Source organism: Corythoichthys intestinalis, chromosome 8 (genome assembly GCF_030265065.1).
Source record: "Corythoichthys intestinalis isolate RoL2023-P3 chromosome 8, ASM3026506v1, whole genome shotgun sequence".
Taxonomy (NCBI): domain Eukaryota; kingdom Metazoa; phylum Chordata; class Actinopteri; order Syngnathiformes; family Syngnathidae; genus Corythoichthys; species Corythoichthys intestinalis.
In genome coordinates, this window is record NC_080402.1 from 40794287 (window position 1) to 40814388 (window position 20102).

Here is a 20102-nt window from a genome sequence, read left to right on the forward strand (position 1 = left end):
CAGTGTGGCCAAACTGTCCAACTTGCGTTTGGTTAGGTACTTAAATTTAACAATGATTGACAGGTTTGTAGCTTTGATCTCTCCAGAGAAGCTTGGTAGCTCTCTGATCAAAGGCATAAATCCATCAATCTTTGTTAATAAAGACAAGCATTTTTCTACGTTTATCTTGTTTAAAAATCATTCACATTATGACGGTGGCACTGGGGCAGTAACATGTTTGGAACTTTTGTTTTAGAAAAAAAAAAAAAAAAAAAAAAACAAACAAACCTAAAAACTTTTTTTTTTCGGTATTGGATTGGGATTCTGTATCTGCAGATTATCAAAATCAGGTGACTCTGATTAGTGTGCAAAACTCGGGACATTCCTAAAAATCATACAGCTTTTCTGTCATCACTTTTCTCATTCTTATTTGCCACATAGATAAAAGGAGTGCACACATTTGGGCAATATTGTTGAAATATTATCTTGCCTAGTGAAATACTTATCCCCCCAAAAAGAACTTGTTTAAAGCTAAACACTTTGGGAAAGGTATTATTTCTAAATGAAAATGAAAACCAAATTATCCTTTTAGCACTTGTTGTATGTCTTTCATATAGTAACACAGCAAATTTATGTGATTTTCATAAACAAGTTACCATTGAATTCTCAACATTGTTGACTTCTTTGGCTTTGACTTGATGGCCCCATTACGGTGGCCCTGAAGCGCAAAACACAACGGCAAATCAAAAAACACAACGGCAAATCAAAAAACACAACGGTAAATTAAAAAACAAAACGCCAAATTAAAAAAACACAACTGCAAATCACATAACAAAATAACAAATTAAAAAACAAAACGCCAAATCACATAACAAAAAAACAAATTAAAAAACACAACAGCAAATCACATAACAAAAAAACAAATTAAAAAACACAATTGCAAATCACATAACAAAAAACAAATTAAAAAACACAACGCCAAATTAAAAAACACAATTGCAAATCACATAACAAAAAAAAAATTAAAAAACAACAGCAAATCACATAACAAAAAAACAAATTAAAAAACACGCCAAATTAAAAAACACAATTGCAAATCACATAACAAAAAAACATTAAGAAAAACACAACGCCAAATCACATAACAAATTGAAAAACACAACGCCAAATCACATAACAAAAAAACAAATTCAAAAACACAACGCCAAATTAAAAAACACAATTGCAAATCACAAAACAAAAAAACAAATTAAAAAACACAACGACAAATCAAGTAACAAAATAACATTAAGAAAATCACAACGAAAAATCCGAAATGAAATTACATTTTATGCAACCGGAAAAGGTAGGGACCAGTCAAAATGTTAACTCATCGCTGATTGGACGAATCCACCGGAAACCGTACACTCATCGTTGATTGGACGAGACGGAAGACTAGACTGCAAGACGGCGCCTACCAGCAGAGATAGTTACTGCTCGCTTTTGGTTGAAGTTCAACATTTGGCCAAAAATACATAAAACACAACTGAATTCTTGAAGTATAATGCATTGCCAGACCTGTGGAAAGCAGTTGGTGGAACCTTCACCTAATTTTTGCAGCGGCTGTGGCAAGAGGCTTCGAGAAGTTTCTAATGTCAATGACGCAGAACGTCCTTCGAGTAAGTAAAACAGTGCAGTATGACTTTCTTTCCCTCTGTAAAACGATACATTTACCGGAGAAAGCTAACATTATTCATTCGGTTACCAGGCCTTAATAAGATTTCTTTGACATGTCCTAATTATGCACTTTCATTTTGGGAATAAAAGCATTGCGTAATGCATGCCAATCAAATGATCTACTGCATTGTTGCCATTCTTATTTCAGAGGAAGTTGCAGCCGTTTCCCTGGAAGAAGTTCTGATGTTCACTACAGGGTTTGCAGCATTTCCACCAGCCCCTTCCACGCATGGAGTTCTTAACACTCACGGTTCCACTCGCCAACACTTGTGCCAATACATTGTCAGCTTTATTTTGGACACATATGGTGTCTTCAAGCAAAACGTGGACTTTGGAATCCAGAATTCACCTGGATTTGGGTGTTTTTAATGTACTGTATTTACAATGTTTTTTGTATGACCTTTTGAGAAACATCCTATGAAATTTTAAAGTAACAATTGCCATTGACGACGCTAGATGTCAAATCTATTGAAATGGAAGGGTTAGCAAAGGAATGGATGTTCATTCTGTCACCCCACCTATTTTAAATGGATTATATGTCTGCTGGTGATATTAAAATTCACAGCAGAAGTATGAAAAGAGCCACGTGGTTCTACGTCTATCATTGTCAATGGCACTCAGAGTTTAGGATTTGTCTAAGTCCTTTTGCACTACTGCATGTTAGCCAAGTAGTAACCCCCCTGCACCTTAAGAGTTCTTAGGTTGTGGACTCAAATGTGGCCTTGTCTGTTTAGTGTATGTTATTCTGTTTATTAGTAAGCCAGTTCTCACCAGGTACTGTTGACCGGTGTTCTGCCAAAATCTGCTACATCGGCGAAACGTGCTACATTAGTCGAATTTGACACCCAAAGTACTACCGTGCGCTCTAAACTTGTTTAGATGCATACAGGAATAACGTACTAAAAAAATACCTGCAGAAAATACTTAAATGTAGCTATATCAAATAAGGACGGTTTAAATACGCTACGTGACTAATGTGGTCAACTGCTTCAAAGCTAACACAAAAAAAACAATGGTTAAAAGTATGAGAGGGTAATACATGCAAAAAGTATCTTTGAGGCAGTGAAAAGGTTCTAAATAACTAAATAAAAACAAAAATAGTGAGTTCTCGCCGCTTCTAACCGATGTGCGCATGCGTGTGGATGCACCGGTGTTCGGCGATTCCTTACTACGCGGCGAAACGTCCTACACAATGCTCAGCGCGCTTGCGCAAGCATTGGCACGTATGCACACATCGGTTAGAAGTGGCGAGTAAACACAATTTTTCTTTTTTAGTACCTTTTCATTGCCTCAAAAATACTTTTTGCATGTATTACCCTTTCATACTTTTTACCATCGTGTTTTTCTGTGTCAGCTTTGAAGCAGTTGACCACATTAGTCACGTAGCATATTTAAACTGTTCTTATTACTACATTTGTTTTCTTAAGGCATTTTTTTAGTACGTTCTGCCTGTATGCATCTGAACAAAAGTTGAGAGCGCAAGGTAGTACTTTGGGTGTCAAATTCGACTCCTGTAGAACGTTTCGCCGATGTAGGAAATTTTGGCAGAAACTGGTACTAAAGTTCGGAGAAGCACCTAGCTTTATTTTTTTCTCATGATTTTTCAGGTAAATGTTAAATCTTTAATAAAGTTTTCATTGAGAGAGCCAGACTTAATTTTTAACTCATTTTTCTAGTATGTTTTTAAACATTCAATGTTGCTATGCATGTACTGGAAAATGGTATTCATTAACAGTACATTTTCAAGTCAGCCAATACATACAGAAATTAACTACTAAATGCACTGACTACAATACAGTGCCATGAGGACAATAATTTAAAGACCAGGGTGAATACATTTACTCGGAAGTGGCCAAAAATTTAAAATTCTTTGTGCTTAACTTTCTGGGTTTCATAATAAGTACCAGGTAAAATGTTACCATAGCCAGTTTATTGTGAGGAAAGAAAAGTCACATATTATGAGCGAGTTTCAAAAATACTACAATCCAGCTATTTCTTTCAGAGTAAAATACAATTCTGTGGGTGACTTCCAGTCCTGTGGCCGCTGTAGTCAATTTTGCTGAGCAGCGTGCTGTAGGTATTCTTCAATATTTGTGTCGTTGCACAAGCCTACGGTTTGCCTTGCCTCAAGAAACACATCCAGTTCCCTCCCAACAGGAAATCCACCGTCTCTGGAACCATATATGCAAAATGAGAAAATATGATTAAGGTTTCCTTACACAGATCAAATTAGACGTCAATCTCAGACATCACTACTAAATGAGTTTAAATTGACAGCATTTCCCCCATTTTGTTTGGAAAATCAGTTCTGATGGAATCATTTAACTGTACTTCGATATATTTCAGAGTCCCAAATAATTGCTTATCAGGTGATGGAATAGTAAACTGATAGAGAGCACTTATTCTTAAATTGCTTTACCCATGTATACAATTCACACACTTTGATAGACTAATAATGTGTATATTTTATGACGTAAAATGTGATACAATTCAACATGAAACAATTACCTATGGGGCAAGAGATAGTTCATTTGATATCTCTACAGGACAAGATGCAAGACCGCTTGGACGAATCCTTTGCTTGTTCCAGTGGTCCTTGCGTTCATCCAGGTCTTTTTGTACACCACCACTGAAGCAAAATCCTAGCAGGCAGTTCGTGGCTTCCACTGAAACTTCCATAGTCTCTCAGGTCTCCAAACAAGTCTATCCAAAACTGAGACCTGGGGATACATAAGATTTTATGTGGCCATTAAAAAAAAAAAAAAAAACAAAAAAAAAGATTATAATTTGAATGACTCGCTTTTGGTATACACAATTTTGTTTAAAATGCTGTGTTCTTCTCATATACACACTCACCTTCTGAACAACGACCACCAGGATTTAATCCGCTGATTGCCGATTGATGATCCATAACGGTGGGTGGATGAGCCGGCATAAATGGCGTTGACGGAGGGCACACTGTATTGCTGCGATTGTCCCATTTTCCATTCCGAGGTCTGTTCGCATTCTCATTGGGATGGCACAAAGACCCGTGACGCAATTAATATAATTGCACGCGATTACAGACGGATTGTTGTTTGTTGCACCACAAACCAGCCAAATTATTCTTCTCGAGAATCCATACACCCAGAGCCAGGCCAAAGGGTTTAAGTTTATCGTAGCCATCCACGTGCCTGATGTAATTTGGCCACATGGAGTGGTACGTGCGTCTCACAAAACTTTTGCGAGTATGTCCAATAGGACTTCATACGTATGCCCCGAAAGAAAATATTCTTTTATAGTGGCAGCCATGTTCGCATCTTCGGTAAGGCTCATTTTGAAATTCCACGCCAGAAGCGGAGAAACTTCCTTCTTCATCAGTACTACGCTTTCCGGTGGATTCGTCCAATCAGCGATGAGTTAACATTTTGACTGGTCCCTACCTTTTCCGGTTGCATAAAATGTAATTTCATTTCGGATTTGTCGTTGTGATTTTCTTAATGTTATTTTGTTATGTGATTTGTCGTTGTGTTTTTTAATTTGTTTTTTTGTTTTGTGATTTGCAGTTGTGTTTTTTTATTTGGCGTTGTGTTTTTCAATTTGTTATTTTGTTATGTGATTAGGCGTGTTTTTTTATTTGGCGTTGTGTTTTTCAATTTGTTATTTTGTTATGTGATTTGGCGTGTTTTTTTATTTGGCGTTGTGTTTTTCAATGTGTTATTTTGTTATGTGATTTGGCGTTGTGTTTTTCTTAATGGTTTTTTGTTATGTGATTTGCAATTGTGTTTTTTAATTTGGCGTTTTTTAATTTGTTTTTTTGTTATGTCATTTGCTGTTGTTTTTTAATTTGTTGTTTTGTTATGTGATTTGGCGTTTTGTTTTTTAATTTGTTGTTTTTTAATTTGTTTTTTATGTCATTTGCTGTTGTGTTTTTTAATTTGTTGTTTTGTTATGTGATTTGGCGTTTTGTTTTTTAATTTGTTGTTTTGTTATGTGATTTGGCGTTTTGTTTTTTAATTTGTTGTTTTGTTATGTGATTTGCAGTTTTTGATTTGCTGTTGTGTTTTTTGATTTGCCGTTGTGTTTTGCACTTCAGGGCCACCGTACCCCATACAGCAAATTCATCAACATGAAGCCCAATTGGCTGCAAAGCAAAACATCTACCGGTAAATAATATTGTAAAATGTAACGTTTAAAGTTCTGTGATAAATATTTCTTCAGTTTAGAGCTGAAACGAATCCTCGAGCAACTCGAGTTTAAAAACTGATCCGAGTAATTTTATTCACCTCAAGTAATCGTTTATTTTGACAGCTCTAAGCATCACGTTTTGCTCGGACTACTTTTAATGCGGGACAACGCGCTGATGTAGAGCAGGGCGGTAAACCGAAAATTTACCGGTACCGAAATTCTTTACAAAGACCGACGTCATTTTGACCATGACGGTAAATTCGGTAATTTAATTTTCGGTAAAACAAGAAAATATAGTCTTTTCATCCCGCTTTGACTCCGTGTTGTTCAGCTATGTTCATTCCCCTTTAAAAAAGCAGACAGTGTGCTTACGTATGGAGTCACGTGGTTATCAGTAAGCCAAACAAACGAGCCCGGTAGGCTAAAGCTAGCGGCTAACGCTACAAGCAAATGTGATGGAGTGTTGCTTAAGGGAGGTTCGCCAAACTTTCACCCGACATTAAATAGACTCTTGGCGGCACCCAGACGGACTTTCACCCGTTGTCCTCTCTTGTTCTCACGATTTCCAAAGAGGATGCTTTCAATGCTTTCTACTGCTAGCCAAGCCACAGGCTAACGCTAGTGGCTAACGCTAGCGGTTAACGCTACTAATGAATGTGATGGAGTCGGATAGCGGCTCTAAACTAGTTGAAACAGCTGAACTTAATGAGTGGATTGGTCCCTGACTGCATCTAGCAATTATGCTGCGTTCCAGAAAAGTGGGATGTCGGACTTTTCCGACCTCCGAGTAGGAAAATATCATTGGAACGCCACTCGAACTGGTAGGTCCAAGTCGCGAAGTCGGAGAAAAAATAACTACCCCGACTTCCAAGTTGTTTCAATCTGACGTCACTGGACAAATTGGCGCTCATGAAAACGTATTGAATGATAACACAATACTGACGTAAATCAAGTTTATTTGAGACGCCATGTATTTTTTTCCTCATACAGTGAATTATCTTTGTTGTGCTATGTTTTTATATTGACGATCAGCAAAGTATGTAACTAAAAAAAGGCAGTTTACAGTGTGGGCTATAACGCAGCCGTCGTTTTTCCTCTACTATTTGATCGCTTAGAGGAAGGCAGGTTCGCTGGAGGTCAAAATGTCTTTGGATGGCCAAAATAAAAAACACCTCGTCGCGATCAGCCATCTTTGTCGTTTACATTTGCTTGGAACGCTTTGAGATCGGAACTGGTACCATCCGAGTGGGATAAATCCGACTTCCCACTTCTCTGGAATGCAGCATTAGTTTATCACGTTATTGTGTATCTCTTGTCTGTGTGTGATTTCTCTGATAGCTTTTGTGATGGTAAAGCATTCAGCATAAAGTACAATCGAACAGTGAAGAGTATAATATAACTGTTTAATGGCCCCAGCTATTTTTCTGTATGTGCTTAATTCTGTGTCATTAGATCAATGCAGCTTTAATGTGTGTGTGTATGTTTTAAAAAATGCACTGGGAAAAAAAAACCTGAAACCTTGCAGTAAACACTTGTGTTAAGTAATTATGTCACAGCAGCCATTAACAGTAAGTTGTCTTTTTGAAGTGCACTGTTCAAGCTGTAAGTAATTTGTGTTACAATGACATGTTTGCACAGGCATATTGATTTTGACAATGTACATTGTTCAAGCCATACAAGCTGTTTTAAATGTTCATACTTGAATTCTTATTGTTTACAATAAATTTTTGTATACTTAATGTTTAGACTGCATGTACAATTTTTAAATATATTAAATTGAAAGCTGGTAAATAAATCAAATTATATAACAGTCTGCTTGGGTGAATTTAACGTCATTTATCGTTATCGAGGTAAATCTGCTCAATTTATCGTGATACATGCTTAAGGCCATATCGGCCAGGCCTACGCTGATGTCACGTGCGTAGAGGAAGAAGCAAAAAAAAAAAAAAAACTTCAGCCGACAGCTGCTACAAACAATGCCGACGTTGCTAAATACTAGCCCGCACGATGCTACGTTGGTAGCAGGTAGCGTCTGATGAGTCTCATAGAGATCACATGTATGTTGAACTAGATGTGAAATGACAGACTCGGCCGTGTCTGGCCAGCGTTAGTAAACAGCCGCCATCTTAAAGCAGTAGAGCGCTAAGCGCTAATAAAGAGCACTAAGCGCTAATAAATAAGATGAACTTTAATGTTTAATGTTTGAAGATATCAAAAGGTCACTCTAAGCATAGCAGATGTGCTGTACTTTGACCATTAAGTGCATAAGGGCTCCAGGTATGTACATTTACTTTCTGCCCAACATGTCACGATATTAGCCATATGAGATTCTCACGACGATATGTCATTGTATATCGTTTTGACGATATATATAGTCATATCGTACCTCACTACCGTAAACGTAGACATATGAAATTCCTTTTAAGTTGATTTCATTCATTGATTATTTATACAAACACAGATGAGACAATACTTTAACTGTCAGCATATGTACGAGATCCGTCGGATAAAACGAAGAATAGACTCAAGGCTTCTAGGCTTCTTCATTTAGTCAATACCGATCTCTCCTTGGATTTGTATATTTAAAGGGCTTGGTATTTTAAAAGGTATATCTTAAAGCATGAATAGGGTCCTCACTTGATAAATATTTTGCTCAGGACGTGAAACTGAGATTCATTTTCAACAATATTTATCCCTTATGGAGCTATTTGTAAATAATTTATAGCTTCTGAATGCCCCCAATATATTGCCAAAGGCCTGTGTGATTGCACTGAAGGCCTCTACACTAAGTCTTTGTAAAATGTTCTCTGCTGCAAACTCTGTTGTTGAAAATGTGCTGTTTGGTTATTCAAAGCAGCACTTGGGTCAAACAGCAATTATACCGTTGCTAACCCATATCAACTAAGACAGCATTATGTTCAAATGTAGTTTAATCATTAATAAACCCCTATAGAGTACAGTTGACTGTAGTGCTGATAGCCACCTATCCCAAACAACCTCAAACTACCCTATCAACTCGCATGACCTGCATATCTTTCCTAAAAACCTTTAATTACGTGAAAGCAAAGCCATCTAACCAGCATCATCTAACGACTTTTTCAGAGCCACAAGTATAGCTACAATACTGTAAGTAGATGTTTGTGAAACATGCTATGTGTATAGCGAGAAATGAAGTGCCGACTTACTGTGCCTGTATTTTCTTCCAAAAGGCAATAAAACGTACTTTTTTGCTTCCATTTGACGGGCATTGGCTTATTAAGACGGTCAAGAAGTTTATTCCCCCAAGCTATTCAAATTGATCAATTTGGGATTAAAAAATTAGTCAAAGAGGCTGAAGTTCAATGGATTTTGTATGAGGGAAGCACTTAAACCAAGTGAGGGTGACTGAAAATGGTCAAAACCCACCACAAAACCAGCCACATTACAGAGTAATTTTTGTTCATTTTTTTATGTGGTCATGCCATTCAAGTCCAACACTATAAATCAAGTTGCAGTCTATGTTGCATTATAGATGTACCTCAAGTCAAGTTTTTTAGACCACCAGAGGGACGTCTCAAAAACTACCTTGTTTTCTTGTTGTTGTTGTTATTCGTGGGCAGATCAGAATGAGATTTGGTAGGTATATGCTAGGGATGTATCCTCAGTAGGGATGGGAATCGAAATTCGATTCCAATTCCGAACCGGTTCCTAGTGTTTCGAGGCCTCAACATCACAATGAAAAAGCCTTAACGATTCCTAAAGACGCGTATTGCGTCATCACGTGACGTGACGTCTCTTGCTGTCCAGACGCATCAAACTAGCATAGCGCCAAGAACCACTTACTCCAAAGTTTGGCTAAACTTCACCAAGAAAGAGGGTGAAAATGAAAGGTTACAAAGGTTTAGCACGAGCATTGCAGCCATAAACATAACAATGACAGCACGTAGATTCAAACGCTCTTGCAGTCATTGCAAGGTGGAGATAACTGCGTCGGGAGGGAATACTACTGTCCTCACTGAGACGCTAAGGCTCAGTCCTGGCTGTACAGCGTGCTAAACTCCCAAATGACGATGCAGAAGACGTTGGTATAATATGCTGACTTTATTTAGCCGTCGTTATGACACCATCACTTGAAGAGTGAAACTAAAAATAGAAATTAAACAAAACAATTTCGTCCCAAATAACAAACAGGTTCGCATCAACATAAATCAGCGATGATTAGCTGCTAATACCGTAATATCGCAAACGGTTAGCATGCGTTCGCTAGCATTAGCACATCGTTCAAACCACTACTTAACTGGATTTAAGTGTCCGATTGCGAGTGGAAACACACAACAATAACACAAAAGATAATACATACAGGTGTTGTCTCAGTAGATATTTTAAAAACATTAACAAAGAACGTAGGCTCGTAGCAGTGTTTCCCTCTCACTAGCTTGGATGCTTTGTAGCTGCACTCCTTTGCTTGTTAGCGTGTCTTCTTCATGTGAGCGCGTTCTTCTTCGCGTGAGGAAGCGCAAGAGCACCCCCACTTGAGCGTGAAATCACCATAAAAACTAAAAGACATGCATTTCAATATAATGGTAATTAATTCACTTTAACACAAATTGCCAAAGGCACAACAACGACCTATATGCCAATATGTATACTATTTTTTAAAAATTTCTATTAGAAAAATGTTTCAGTCAAATATTACACATTCTTGTGTATTTGCCACTTTTTTTCCCACAGTTAACATTGAGACTTTGGGCCTCTTTTGACCTCGTTGTGATTTTATAAGGTTGTTACTTCTGATTAAACAAACTCGATGCCAATCAAACATTTGTTCTTCTTTTCCCCCAAATTAGAATTGATAAGAGAATCGATAAAGAATCGAATTGTTAAGCAATATCGATAAGGGAGTCGGAATCGTAAAAATCGTATCAATTCCCATCCCTAATCCTCAGAACCCAATATTTTATTTTATTTTTTTGTCTCAGGGCTGATTAAACAGATAAATTTGATTGGGGACTTAATGTTGCCTGTAAGTTCTAAGTTAGCTGGCAGAGGGCATGTACGCTTTTCGGTTGTGCTTTTAATCTCGCCAAGCTGTTGAGATGTTAAGGAAGCAAGTTGAGGGACTTTTTAGTTCCAGTAAATGCTCAAAGTCTCTATGTTGAACATATTTGGTAAATTATGTCAATAAAATTTACTGCGTCAATAACGATGATTGATGTCCAATCCGACGTTAATTATCTAAAAATAGTTTATCCTTCAGACAATTTTTAACTTACTGTCCATTATGGTATCTTTCAAGCCATGTTAGTAGTGGTTAATTGTGTGTTTTTAAGCTTTGAAAATGACTTGTGGTTGAATCCATTCCATTTCTAATTATCTTGCAGAACCTGCTCCTCTGTGAAGGTGTAAACAACCAGAGCTACATGTGTGAGTCAGGCCACTGCTGTGGAGAATCTCAGTGTTGCAGTTACTACTACGAGCTCTGGTGTAAGTCTCCTGCTAGTTGTAGCTCACACTGTCAACACACAGATGTACAGATTTTGGTGACAAGTCATTTTCTTACTCTTGCAATGCAGCTAGATTTTGAGATTGGTAATCTTCAAAGTCAAATCTTTCTAGGTGTCTTCTTTTTAAGATGCAATGAAACTAAGATGCGCCAAGAATGATCTTTCACTATGTTGGTCAGGAGAAAAACTTCAGTTTTAAGCAAGTGTTAAAATTAATTAGCAAATTTTCAAGCCAAAGATCATTGCTTGGATGACAAATAATTCGTGTTAAATATAATTTAGGTAAACCATCACTAATTTTGCACTTCTGTAATCGGTGCATAAGAGTACAATCTTTATTGAGAGAGAGAGGCGACATTCTGGTTTGTTTTAATTTGGAAATATTTTCCCCAAAAGAAATGGATATTATTAAATACTGGTTTTGAGTCAAACTGGTCTCGAATCATGAAGTTCATAATTCAAACTGTTTTGTGCAACTTAAGAGACATCGTTTTGTTGAATTTGCTGACTTCCAGGACTTGGGGATTCAAATTTACATTTCAGTTTCTTGGAAATTGTCTTGATTGAAAAACTAGCAGTAGGAAATAATTTTGGTCAAACGTATTGACTAAATCTTGCTACAAGTCTATTAAAAGCTACTACTAGGTGTGTCAGTACAGTGGTACCTCAACATATGAACGAATCGACATACAATCCTTTTGACATCCGACGTAACATTTGACTCGTCGTTTGACTTGACATTTGACAACATGCTCGAAATACAACGATTTACAACAGCGTTGCAAATTTTATTGTTTTCACGCAAGCCGGAAGCACGGTGAGGTGTAGGTGGTGAAAAATGGAAAAAGGTGACGCTTACCATTGAAATTAAGATGGAAATGATATAAAAATATGAGACAATACTGCCGGAATATGTCTACAATCTTGATGGTCTTCTTCCAACCTCCGTTCACCAGTCTTTAAAGGTTAAGGGGACATTTTTTATTATTATTGTGTTATTGGCAAGCTTTATCAGGTTTTTAATTTATTTCAGAACTTCTGCAACACAACACGGCTACTGTCCATCGCAGCCGACACCAACATAAACAGAACATGAAAAGAGAAAGTAAAAACTTACCACTCTTTCGCACCTCTCTCTCTCTCGTCAGTCACACGGTGCGTTCAGGAACAGCAGGCAAAATACAACGGCCACATTAGAACCACATTCATTACATTATTATTGTTACGATTTGTATTTATGATTTCATTTGTTTCGCTATGTGTAATTGCTATTTGTAATTGTACCTGCAGTATTTATGAAGGATTTAGCAGAGGTTTTTGGGCTGCGGAACGAATTACTCAAATTAGAATATATTCTTATAGGAAAATCCCGCTCGACATACGACCATTTCGACTTACAGACCAGGTTCTGGAACTAGTTAAATTTAATGTAGAGGTACCACTGCACTTGTTAATATGCACCAGAAAGTGTATTATACACACAAAGATGTTATCATTATATACAGTATATACTGTATTATGAAAAGTCTACATGGGTTCATCATTGTTATCAAACATGTTCTTCAACATTATACGTGTGTGGATTGTTCCTTATAGGGTTTTGGTTGGTCTGGGCTATCATCTTTATTTTGAGTTGCTGCTGTGTTTGTCACCATCGCCGCACAAAACATCGACTGCAGCAACAGCAGCGACAGCACGAGATCAACCTCATTGCGTACCGTGAAGCACACAACTATCCCTCAGTACCCTTCTACTTCAGTAAGACGTTCTATTACTTCCATTGTTTCTCATGATGATTATAATTTGTTGGCCAATCTTATTGTGGCAATATCCAATTCTGATATTTTGAATGTAGGGCACTTTCACACCTGTCCCATTTGTAGCGTTTATTCCAAAATATAATTAAACATTGGTTCGGGTGGATGCAGAGCATAACTACCGAGCGCTAAGATGAGATTGTCTCAGCATTTGAGCTCTGCAGTGGTACTTTTATTGTGAGAACAGAACTGACGTGACAACCAAAACAACTCACTCATAAGATTCAACCTCAAAGAAAGAGGTTATTGCTATCTTTTAACATTAACAGAGCTTATCGTGTGTGTTTAAGTAGTTGTGAGTAGCATATACACAAGACAGGCACTTCCTTTTTTTTCATCAAAACCATTTGACAGAATTTTCTGAGCTCAGTTTGGATTGGTGAAAAGAATTAGATGTTTTCCTGAGTTTGACAAGTATATTAATCACAAAAATAGGAGGAAACTAAGTCGCCACACATTCTTGTATAAAACTTGGGAGACAACAAATGCAGCCACAATCTTTCCGTAATTCCGTAAAAGGTTTCCGTAATTATACTAAAGTTGTGATATCGTGGCAAATGCAGATTTGAGGCAGCGTGTAACAACTGACTCTGAAGTGATAATTCTGTTGAATTAATTAGAAGAATTTAACCTCATACAGTGGGTTTGCATAAAGAAGACACATGCCCCAAACGTAAAAAGTACAACTATATCGATTTAGCCTATGAATCGGAAAAAAACGGACCACAGGTGTGAAAGCACCCTTTGACATTGGTAATGTTCTGCACTCCTCTTCATTTGTAATGTAGTTAGTTAGAAATGGTAAAACTATAGAACTGACTGAAATACACTGGTTGACGCTGCTATATAAACTGAATTTTCGCTTTCATTGCTCTTGAATGTGACGAAATGATTTAAAGTCTTTAATTCATAGACTATTCAATATTGTAAATGATAACAATTCTTAACTGCTGTATCTAAAATGAAAGGCTCCTTTAGAATTGTCCTGTAATTTTCGGACTATAAGCCGCTACTTTTTCCCCCCTCCATGAGCCATGCAGTTTATGGTCCACAGTGCAGTTTATAAATTATGTATGGATATTTATAGGATGATGAGCTGGATGGCTTCTGGTTTAAATACACCAAACTACACTGTGGACACCTGCAGATTATAGTCCAGTGTGGTTTATATGAAAAATTACAGTTTTCTTGTCAAATATGATGGGTGTGGTTTATAGCCTGGTATAATCTGGTTGGAACTTTGCAATGGTAACATCAGTATTTATTGAGAATTTAGTGTAGGTTTTCGGGCTGTGGAACGAATTAATAGAATTATAATGTCGTCTTATGGGAAAATCCTGCTCGACATAGGACCATTTCGATTTACAAACAAGTTCCTGTAACGAATTACCTTCGTATGTAGAGGTACCACTGTAATACTGTTTAATCCAGGCTAAGGTGGTTCATCTGTGAATGATGGATTGCTTGATCTAAAAGGGATCCATGTCCCTGCTAAGCCTGTCGCAATATGCAATAATTCCATTTATCGCGCGAAGGCGGCAATTTTTCCGCTGCGATTTATCGCCTCGCGTGCGCGCGCGCGGCAGGCGTGCTGTTAAAAATTCGGATTCCTCGTTATCAACTGCGCAAAATGCATCTTCGTTCAATCCGGCAAAAACTAGCGCCGGAGCCAATCGTTCCCATTATATCCTATTGTTTAACGTATACCGGCCGCCTTAGTGCTCCGGAGTGACTGTGGACCATCTATGGCGCGCCGGTGTTGTTGACGTGTGGGCGCTCCCGTCAGGAGTGACATTTCACGCGGGGCGGCTATTTTTCGGCACAACGCCGGATATTTTCAACGACGTCCGCCAAAACATTGTTACCGACTTGGCTGCTACGAACAACCTCCCTTTGACAACGAACAGCTGCTTCAAACTCGTCCTGTTTATGAAAGTCGATTGTCATTACATCATATGCCGGTGTTGTGTAGTAATGAGCAGACGTGACTACAGCGGCGCTTGCTAACACTAGATATCATGAAATGGCAAACTAGATGTACTACGTCCCATGCCATTGGCTACGTGAGCCCAGAGTGATTATGGGACACGTAGTCCATATACTACATCGATGAATTCTAAACTGTCACGACTGAATGGAAGTTAAAAAGGCCAAATCAATCCATACCAGTGACTATAGATAATGTTGCAAATATTGTTAATTCAGTACGTGACACAGATGGATTCCGACCACAAATAGGATGTCTTGCTCATGTAGTAAACCTAGCTGCTAAGAGAGCTGTAGCAATCAACAGTGTGCCCTGCCTCACTTTACAAACAGTAAAGATTGTTCCCAGCACTTTCATACAAATTTTTTTCAGATCAGTAGGATAGTAAGCACATAAATATTATGATGGCAATTTAATTTTTGCTCGTTTGCTCGTACCAAAAAAAAAAAAAAAAAAAAAAAAAAAAAAAAAATAAAATATATATATATAATCCCCCCCCCCCCCCCCCCCCCCCCGAGCATTAAATGTATTGAGTCGGATCGAAAATCGTGTCCCCCATCTTAAAAATCGTACCAAACCATAACTTAACTGTATCATTTCATCCCTATGGAACACCATTGCAGAAGCTATGACGGGAAAAGTTTTCATTTGCCTAAATGCTTAAGTTATTAAGTGCATTTTTTTTTTTTAACACATTTTATTTATTCTATGTTTCTGTGCGATATCAATATTGCTGTTTTTTACTTAAGAGGCATGGTCTATTGTTTGTAGTTGTGATTTCTTAAAAAGTATTTTTGAATTTAAGAGTAAATATTTATCGCGTTTAAATGGGTGTACTTGATCTATTAATATATTCTGTATTCTCACTGTGTTATTGTAAATTGGTTAAAAAAAAATTGGGGGGGCGCAATAATATCGCATATCGCAATAATTTATGAGAATAATTATCGCACACTAAAATTTGTTATCGCGACAGGCCTAGTCCCTGCATAATGCATGATTTATTTAACACGGTATTTCAAACTTCAACAGCAGCAAACATATTAAACAAAACTAAAAAAACAGGTACTCCACACTGCCTATTACACACTAAAACAAATTTCGTCAGTTTTGCATACTTTAATCGCACGGATTTGTGTTCTAAAAAACAAAACAATTGCACGTAATGCAATGGGACTATTCCCAATGCGCACATCGCATTGTGCAGGCCTATTTGTGTGTGTTGGGGTTTAGTATACGTACAGTGGAATTTCATGTTTTGTATCATTGGTGACCAATGGCCCACGAGCCATATATTTCTGTATTGACAAACCAAACCCATCAAGTGTGTTAGAGATTCTTATCTCCGTGAATGCATTGTTGTTGGTACAGCCCTTGTATTGAGTCTCTTACCTCATGTACTTCTCCAGGGTTTCTGCCAAGCTACCTCCTGCCAGATTATGAAGAAGTAGTCAACCGGCCATCCACGCCCCCTCCACCCTACAGTGTTTTACACTCAGGACCTTCTTCAGCAGGACCTTCCTCACAGTCTCACACTGAGCAGCAGGATGGTCACTGTCCAGCCGTTCAACCAACACCAGTGCCCCCCAATGCGGATCGCCTGTGCAATGGGTCCAGTCCAGTGGAGCCACAGCCACCTACTTTAGATTTAATGCCAAAGGCTGACAACAAGGCTCCACAGACCACACAAGACTCTGGCGTGATACTTTTGTCAGATGGGATTAGTAGCGAAAGACTCAGTTTTGAGGAAAAAAACGACTGCAAGGATCCTCTTTTGAAGGACCTTTCGGATGACAAAGATAGACTCCCTAATGGTAGAAGGCGGCGATTTACAGGCGACTCTGGGATTGAAGTGTGTGTGTGTGGCACACGTGGCAGCAGTGGCTGTAGTGGAGTGGGTGGTCCGGAAGGTAAGGAGTTTCGTGAGCTGGAGAGCCTGCTCGGTCGAGAGGGAAATGATCAGGAGGAGGCTGGAGACTTCTGTGACAGTTGTGTACACCGTTCTTCTTACAACGGGGAAGAGGAGCAGGTGCTTGGTGGGTCGGAAAGGCGGATGGCACCAGGATCTTCCCAGACGGCGCACCTCCCAGGAAGTGCCTCACTGCACCCTCCAGTATGCCTTCTCCTTCACACTATCAATGAGCAAGAGGGTCCACACTACACCACCACCATTGAGCCCCTGGGTTGAACCACACATTTTACATGGAAGTTTTTTTTCTGGTGCAAAGGGTTTTAAGTGTCAAGACTTTCAGAGTGAGAGTAGCTGCAAATTATTTGTGAGATCCAGAAGTAAAATTCCCAAACAAAAATATTGATGAGAAAGAGCCGTTCTTCACACTGGAACACGAGGTGGCCTTCACAGACTTCTGCACGGACAGAAGGCAACTCTTGCATATGACAAGCTCAACCCAGTTATATCTTCATACGAATGTGATACATATCACTACCCGATTGCGGCAGGCTATTCGATTGTGACTGCACACGAGCTGTGACTGCACTCTGGATATATACTTGATAGATTCAGTGTAAGAAATCCATTCTAAACCAGAAGGGCATGTGAAGCAGACCTAATTTGGCGATGTCACAGCTTGAGAGCAAGTGACGTAGCTGCATGAACTGTCACAATCGGGTAATGACAATACACCTAGCTAAGATGGAACCGCTGTAACAGGAGCCATAACAGGATCTTGACTGATGTCAATCGCCAGGTACGTCCATACCTGGTGCCTGTGTCTGGAGGAAGTGAACTAGTTATTGTAATACATAAGCAGCAGGCATTTACTGTAGAAACGACCTGCACCTGCAAGTACGCTTTAAAAACGCTTGTTTTTTTTTTTTGTTCAATTTGAACCACTAGCTATAAGTGCATTTAAAAATCTATATATGAGTCTCTACTTTGCACAAATAGTATTTATCTTTTATAATGAAGCGTTTAACTTTTAAAGACTATCATTTTGTTTTCATAAGTATGTCTTAAATTGCAACACATGGTTAATTTGTGAGTTGAAATGCAACGGATTCGCTTGTTGGTCAATATATTGCCTTTTTTTTTCAACTCTATGATTGTTAGTAATATGTGCCTACTCAGACAATTTATATGGCATTACAATAGTTCCTTTGATTCACTGTAGCAGATTATCACCTTCACCAGCAAAACCGTATAAAAGCGCTGATTTTAGTTGCTGCATTTAAAATCAGCATCCTACCCTCTAGTGGAATTCAGGGTTCCAAGACAAAAAAATACATTTCTGCTCTTTATGTTGCTAATAAATACTTAAACATCTCATTTGTGCATCATCACTAAGAACTGGACGACAATCTTTGCCCAACAAAAAAATATTAATAATAATGCAAATTAATTGGTATGATCAGGCATGACACGGTGAAATATTTAGTTGTACTATGTCAAATTTTAAGGGTACAGTGCTTGCATTTATAGGCAGTCTGCAGCCCTGAGTATTCATAAGTTACTGCTAAATCAAAAAATATCAATAGATATATGTAGTAATTTGCACAAGTCAATGCTATACATGTTACCATCTTAGATGATTGTTTGATATAGTAACCTTAATGGGAATTTTGTCTATTTTAAACCCCCTCCCGCCTTTACCATTTTTGTTTGTGAGGTTTGAACCTACTTGCCCTGGTATAAAGCTCGTTTAGACCCCTCACAATCATGGTAATCATCTTAAATAGTTGCAGGAACGGTGAAATGACCCATGTATTATAACTATGGCACAAATACAGCCTGAAATGGAGGCACTATATGGACAAGCCCCTCGCATTTTTAAAATGCCATGTATATAATACCTATCGAGTTGCCTATGCCTGAATGTGATTTGACATTGTAGAGAACAGACGAAACATTCCTTGTGTAGGAATGTGAACAGTTCAATTTACAATTAATGACAATTCTGCACTAAAAAACAAAATGGCCACATGTAAAAGATCAGTTATTGATCTGTAACCTGGTGGTAGAATCTTGCACATCTGCCCTGTAAATATAAACGTTCCTGAGGTTAACGCCTTGATGAAAATTTTACTTTGAAGAACGGGACTGATTACACTTTGGAACTTAACTATTTTCACAAATACATACAATGTTAAGTACATTTGCAGACTTAATGGATCGGCTAGCAAATTTTACAAAGCACAAAGCAAATTTTAATTAGCCAATGCGAAAACTCATTCAGTGAAACACTTAAGTGTGCCTCTACGCCAACTAAACCTTTCAAGCACAATTTCTATTTTCTATAAACTTTACTGGTGTGAGCCTAAGAAAGTACATCACAAGTACTATCTGTGCATTATAAATTGTGAAACTTGTCGTACATGTAGTGCAAAGATGAGCGGAATCATTCTTGCTTTATTTAATTGAAAAAAATGTATAACATTAGTTAACCACTTTATTTTCACATGTACAATCACATGACAGGTTCTAGACAAGACTTTAATTAACAATTAGCTTTATTTGTTCTGCTCTCCATGACCTTAAGTGTAACATTGAGTGTCATGCTGATATTTGTGAAGGGTACATGATGATTGAACATGCTTGTTCAACCCAATCAGGTAAAATCATGCCAAAGACTCACAACATTATGTGGATGTGCACATTTTCTTTGAATGTTTCGATGTCAACACCAACAAGTTGGATGTACTTTTAATAAAACATTTCAGTTTCGATCAATCAACATCGAATTGTTATGTGTTTACTTTTCAATGACTATCACCTTAGGTGTTTTTTATTTTATTTTATTTTATTTTTTTTGAATCAGCTGTCATAAATTTCTTGGTCAGGTTAGTAAAATCTGATTCAGAAAACGAAAGGTGCATCTGTTTTAATTGGCAAATTGTGTTTGGATACATTTATGAAATAATTTTGGATAAATTTGCACAGCAGCAAAAGAATAATCACGTTGAAAAAGCATCTGTCAACACATTTAGACTTTTTTT

The 20102-nt window shown here is 37.9% G+C and overlaps 1 protein-coding gene across 6 annotated transcripts in view; it reads left to right on the forward strand.

Moving 5' to 3' along the window:
* The window catches only part of wbp1lb (WW domain binding protein 1-like b), a 42337-nt gene extending 22486 nt beyond the window's left edge, over positions 1-19851 (forward strand). For 3 of the 6 annotated variants that reach the window (XM_057843402.1, XM_057843403.1, XM_057843404.1), the window contains 3 exons: positions 11223-11325; positions 12942-13103; positions 16559-19851. In XM_057843402.1, the coding sequence (XP_057699385.1) occupies positions 11223-11325; positions 12942-13103; positions 16559-17337 (1044 nt within the window). In that variant the 3' untranslated portion in view covers positions 17338-19851. Of the gene's footprint in view, positions 1-5770; positions 5841-11222; positions 11326-12941; positions 13104-16558 lie in introns of all 6 variants that reach the window. The other 3 variants (XM_057843405.1, XM_057843401.1, XM_057843406.1) reach the window with 3 other exon arrangements.
* Positions 19852-20102: the final 251 nt, after the last annotated feature.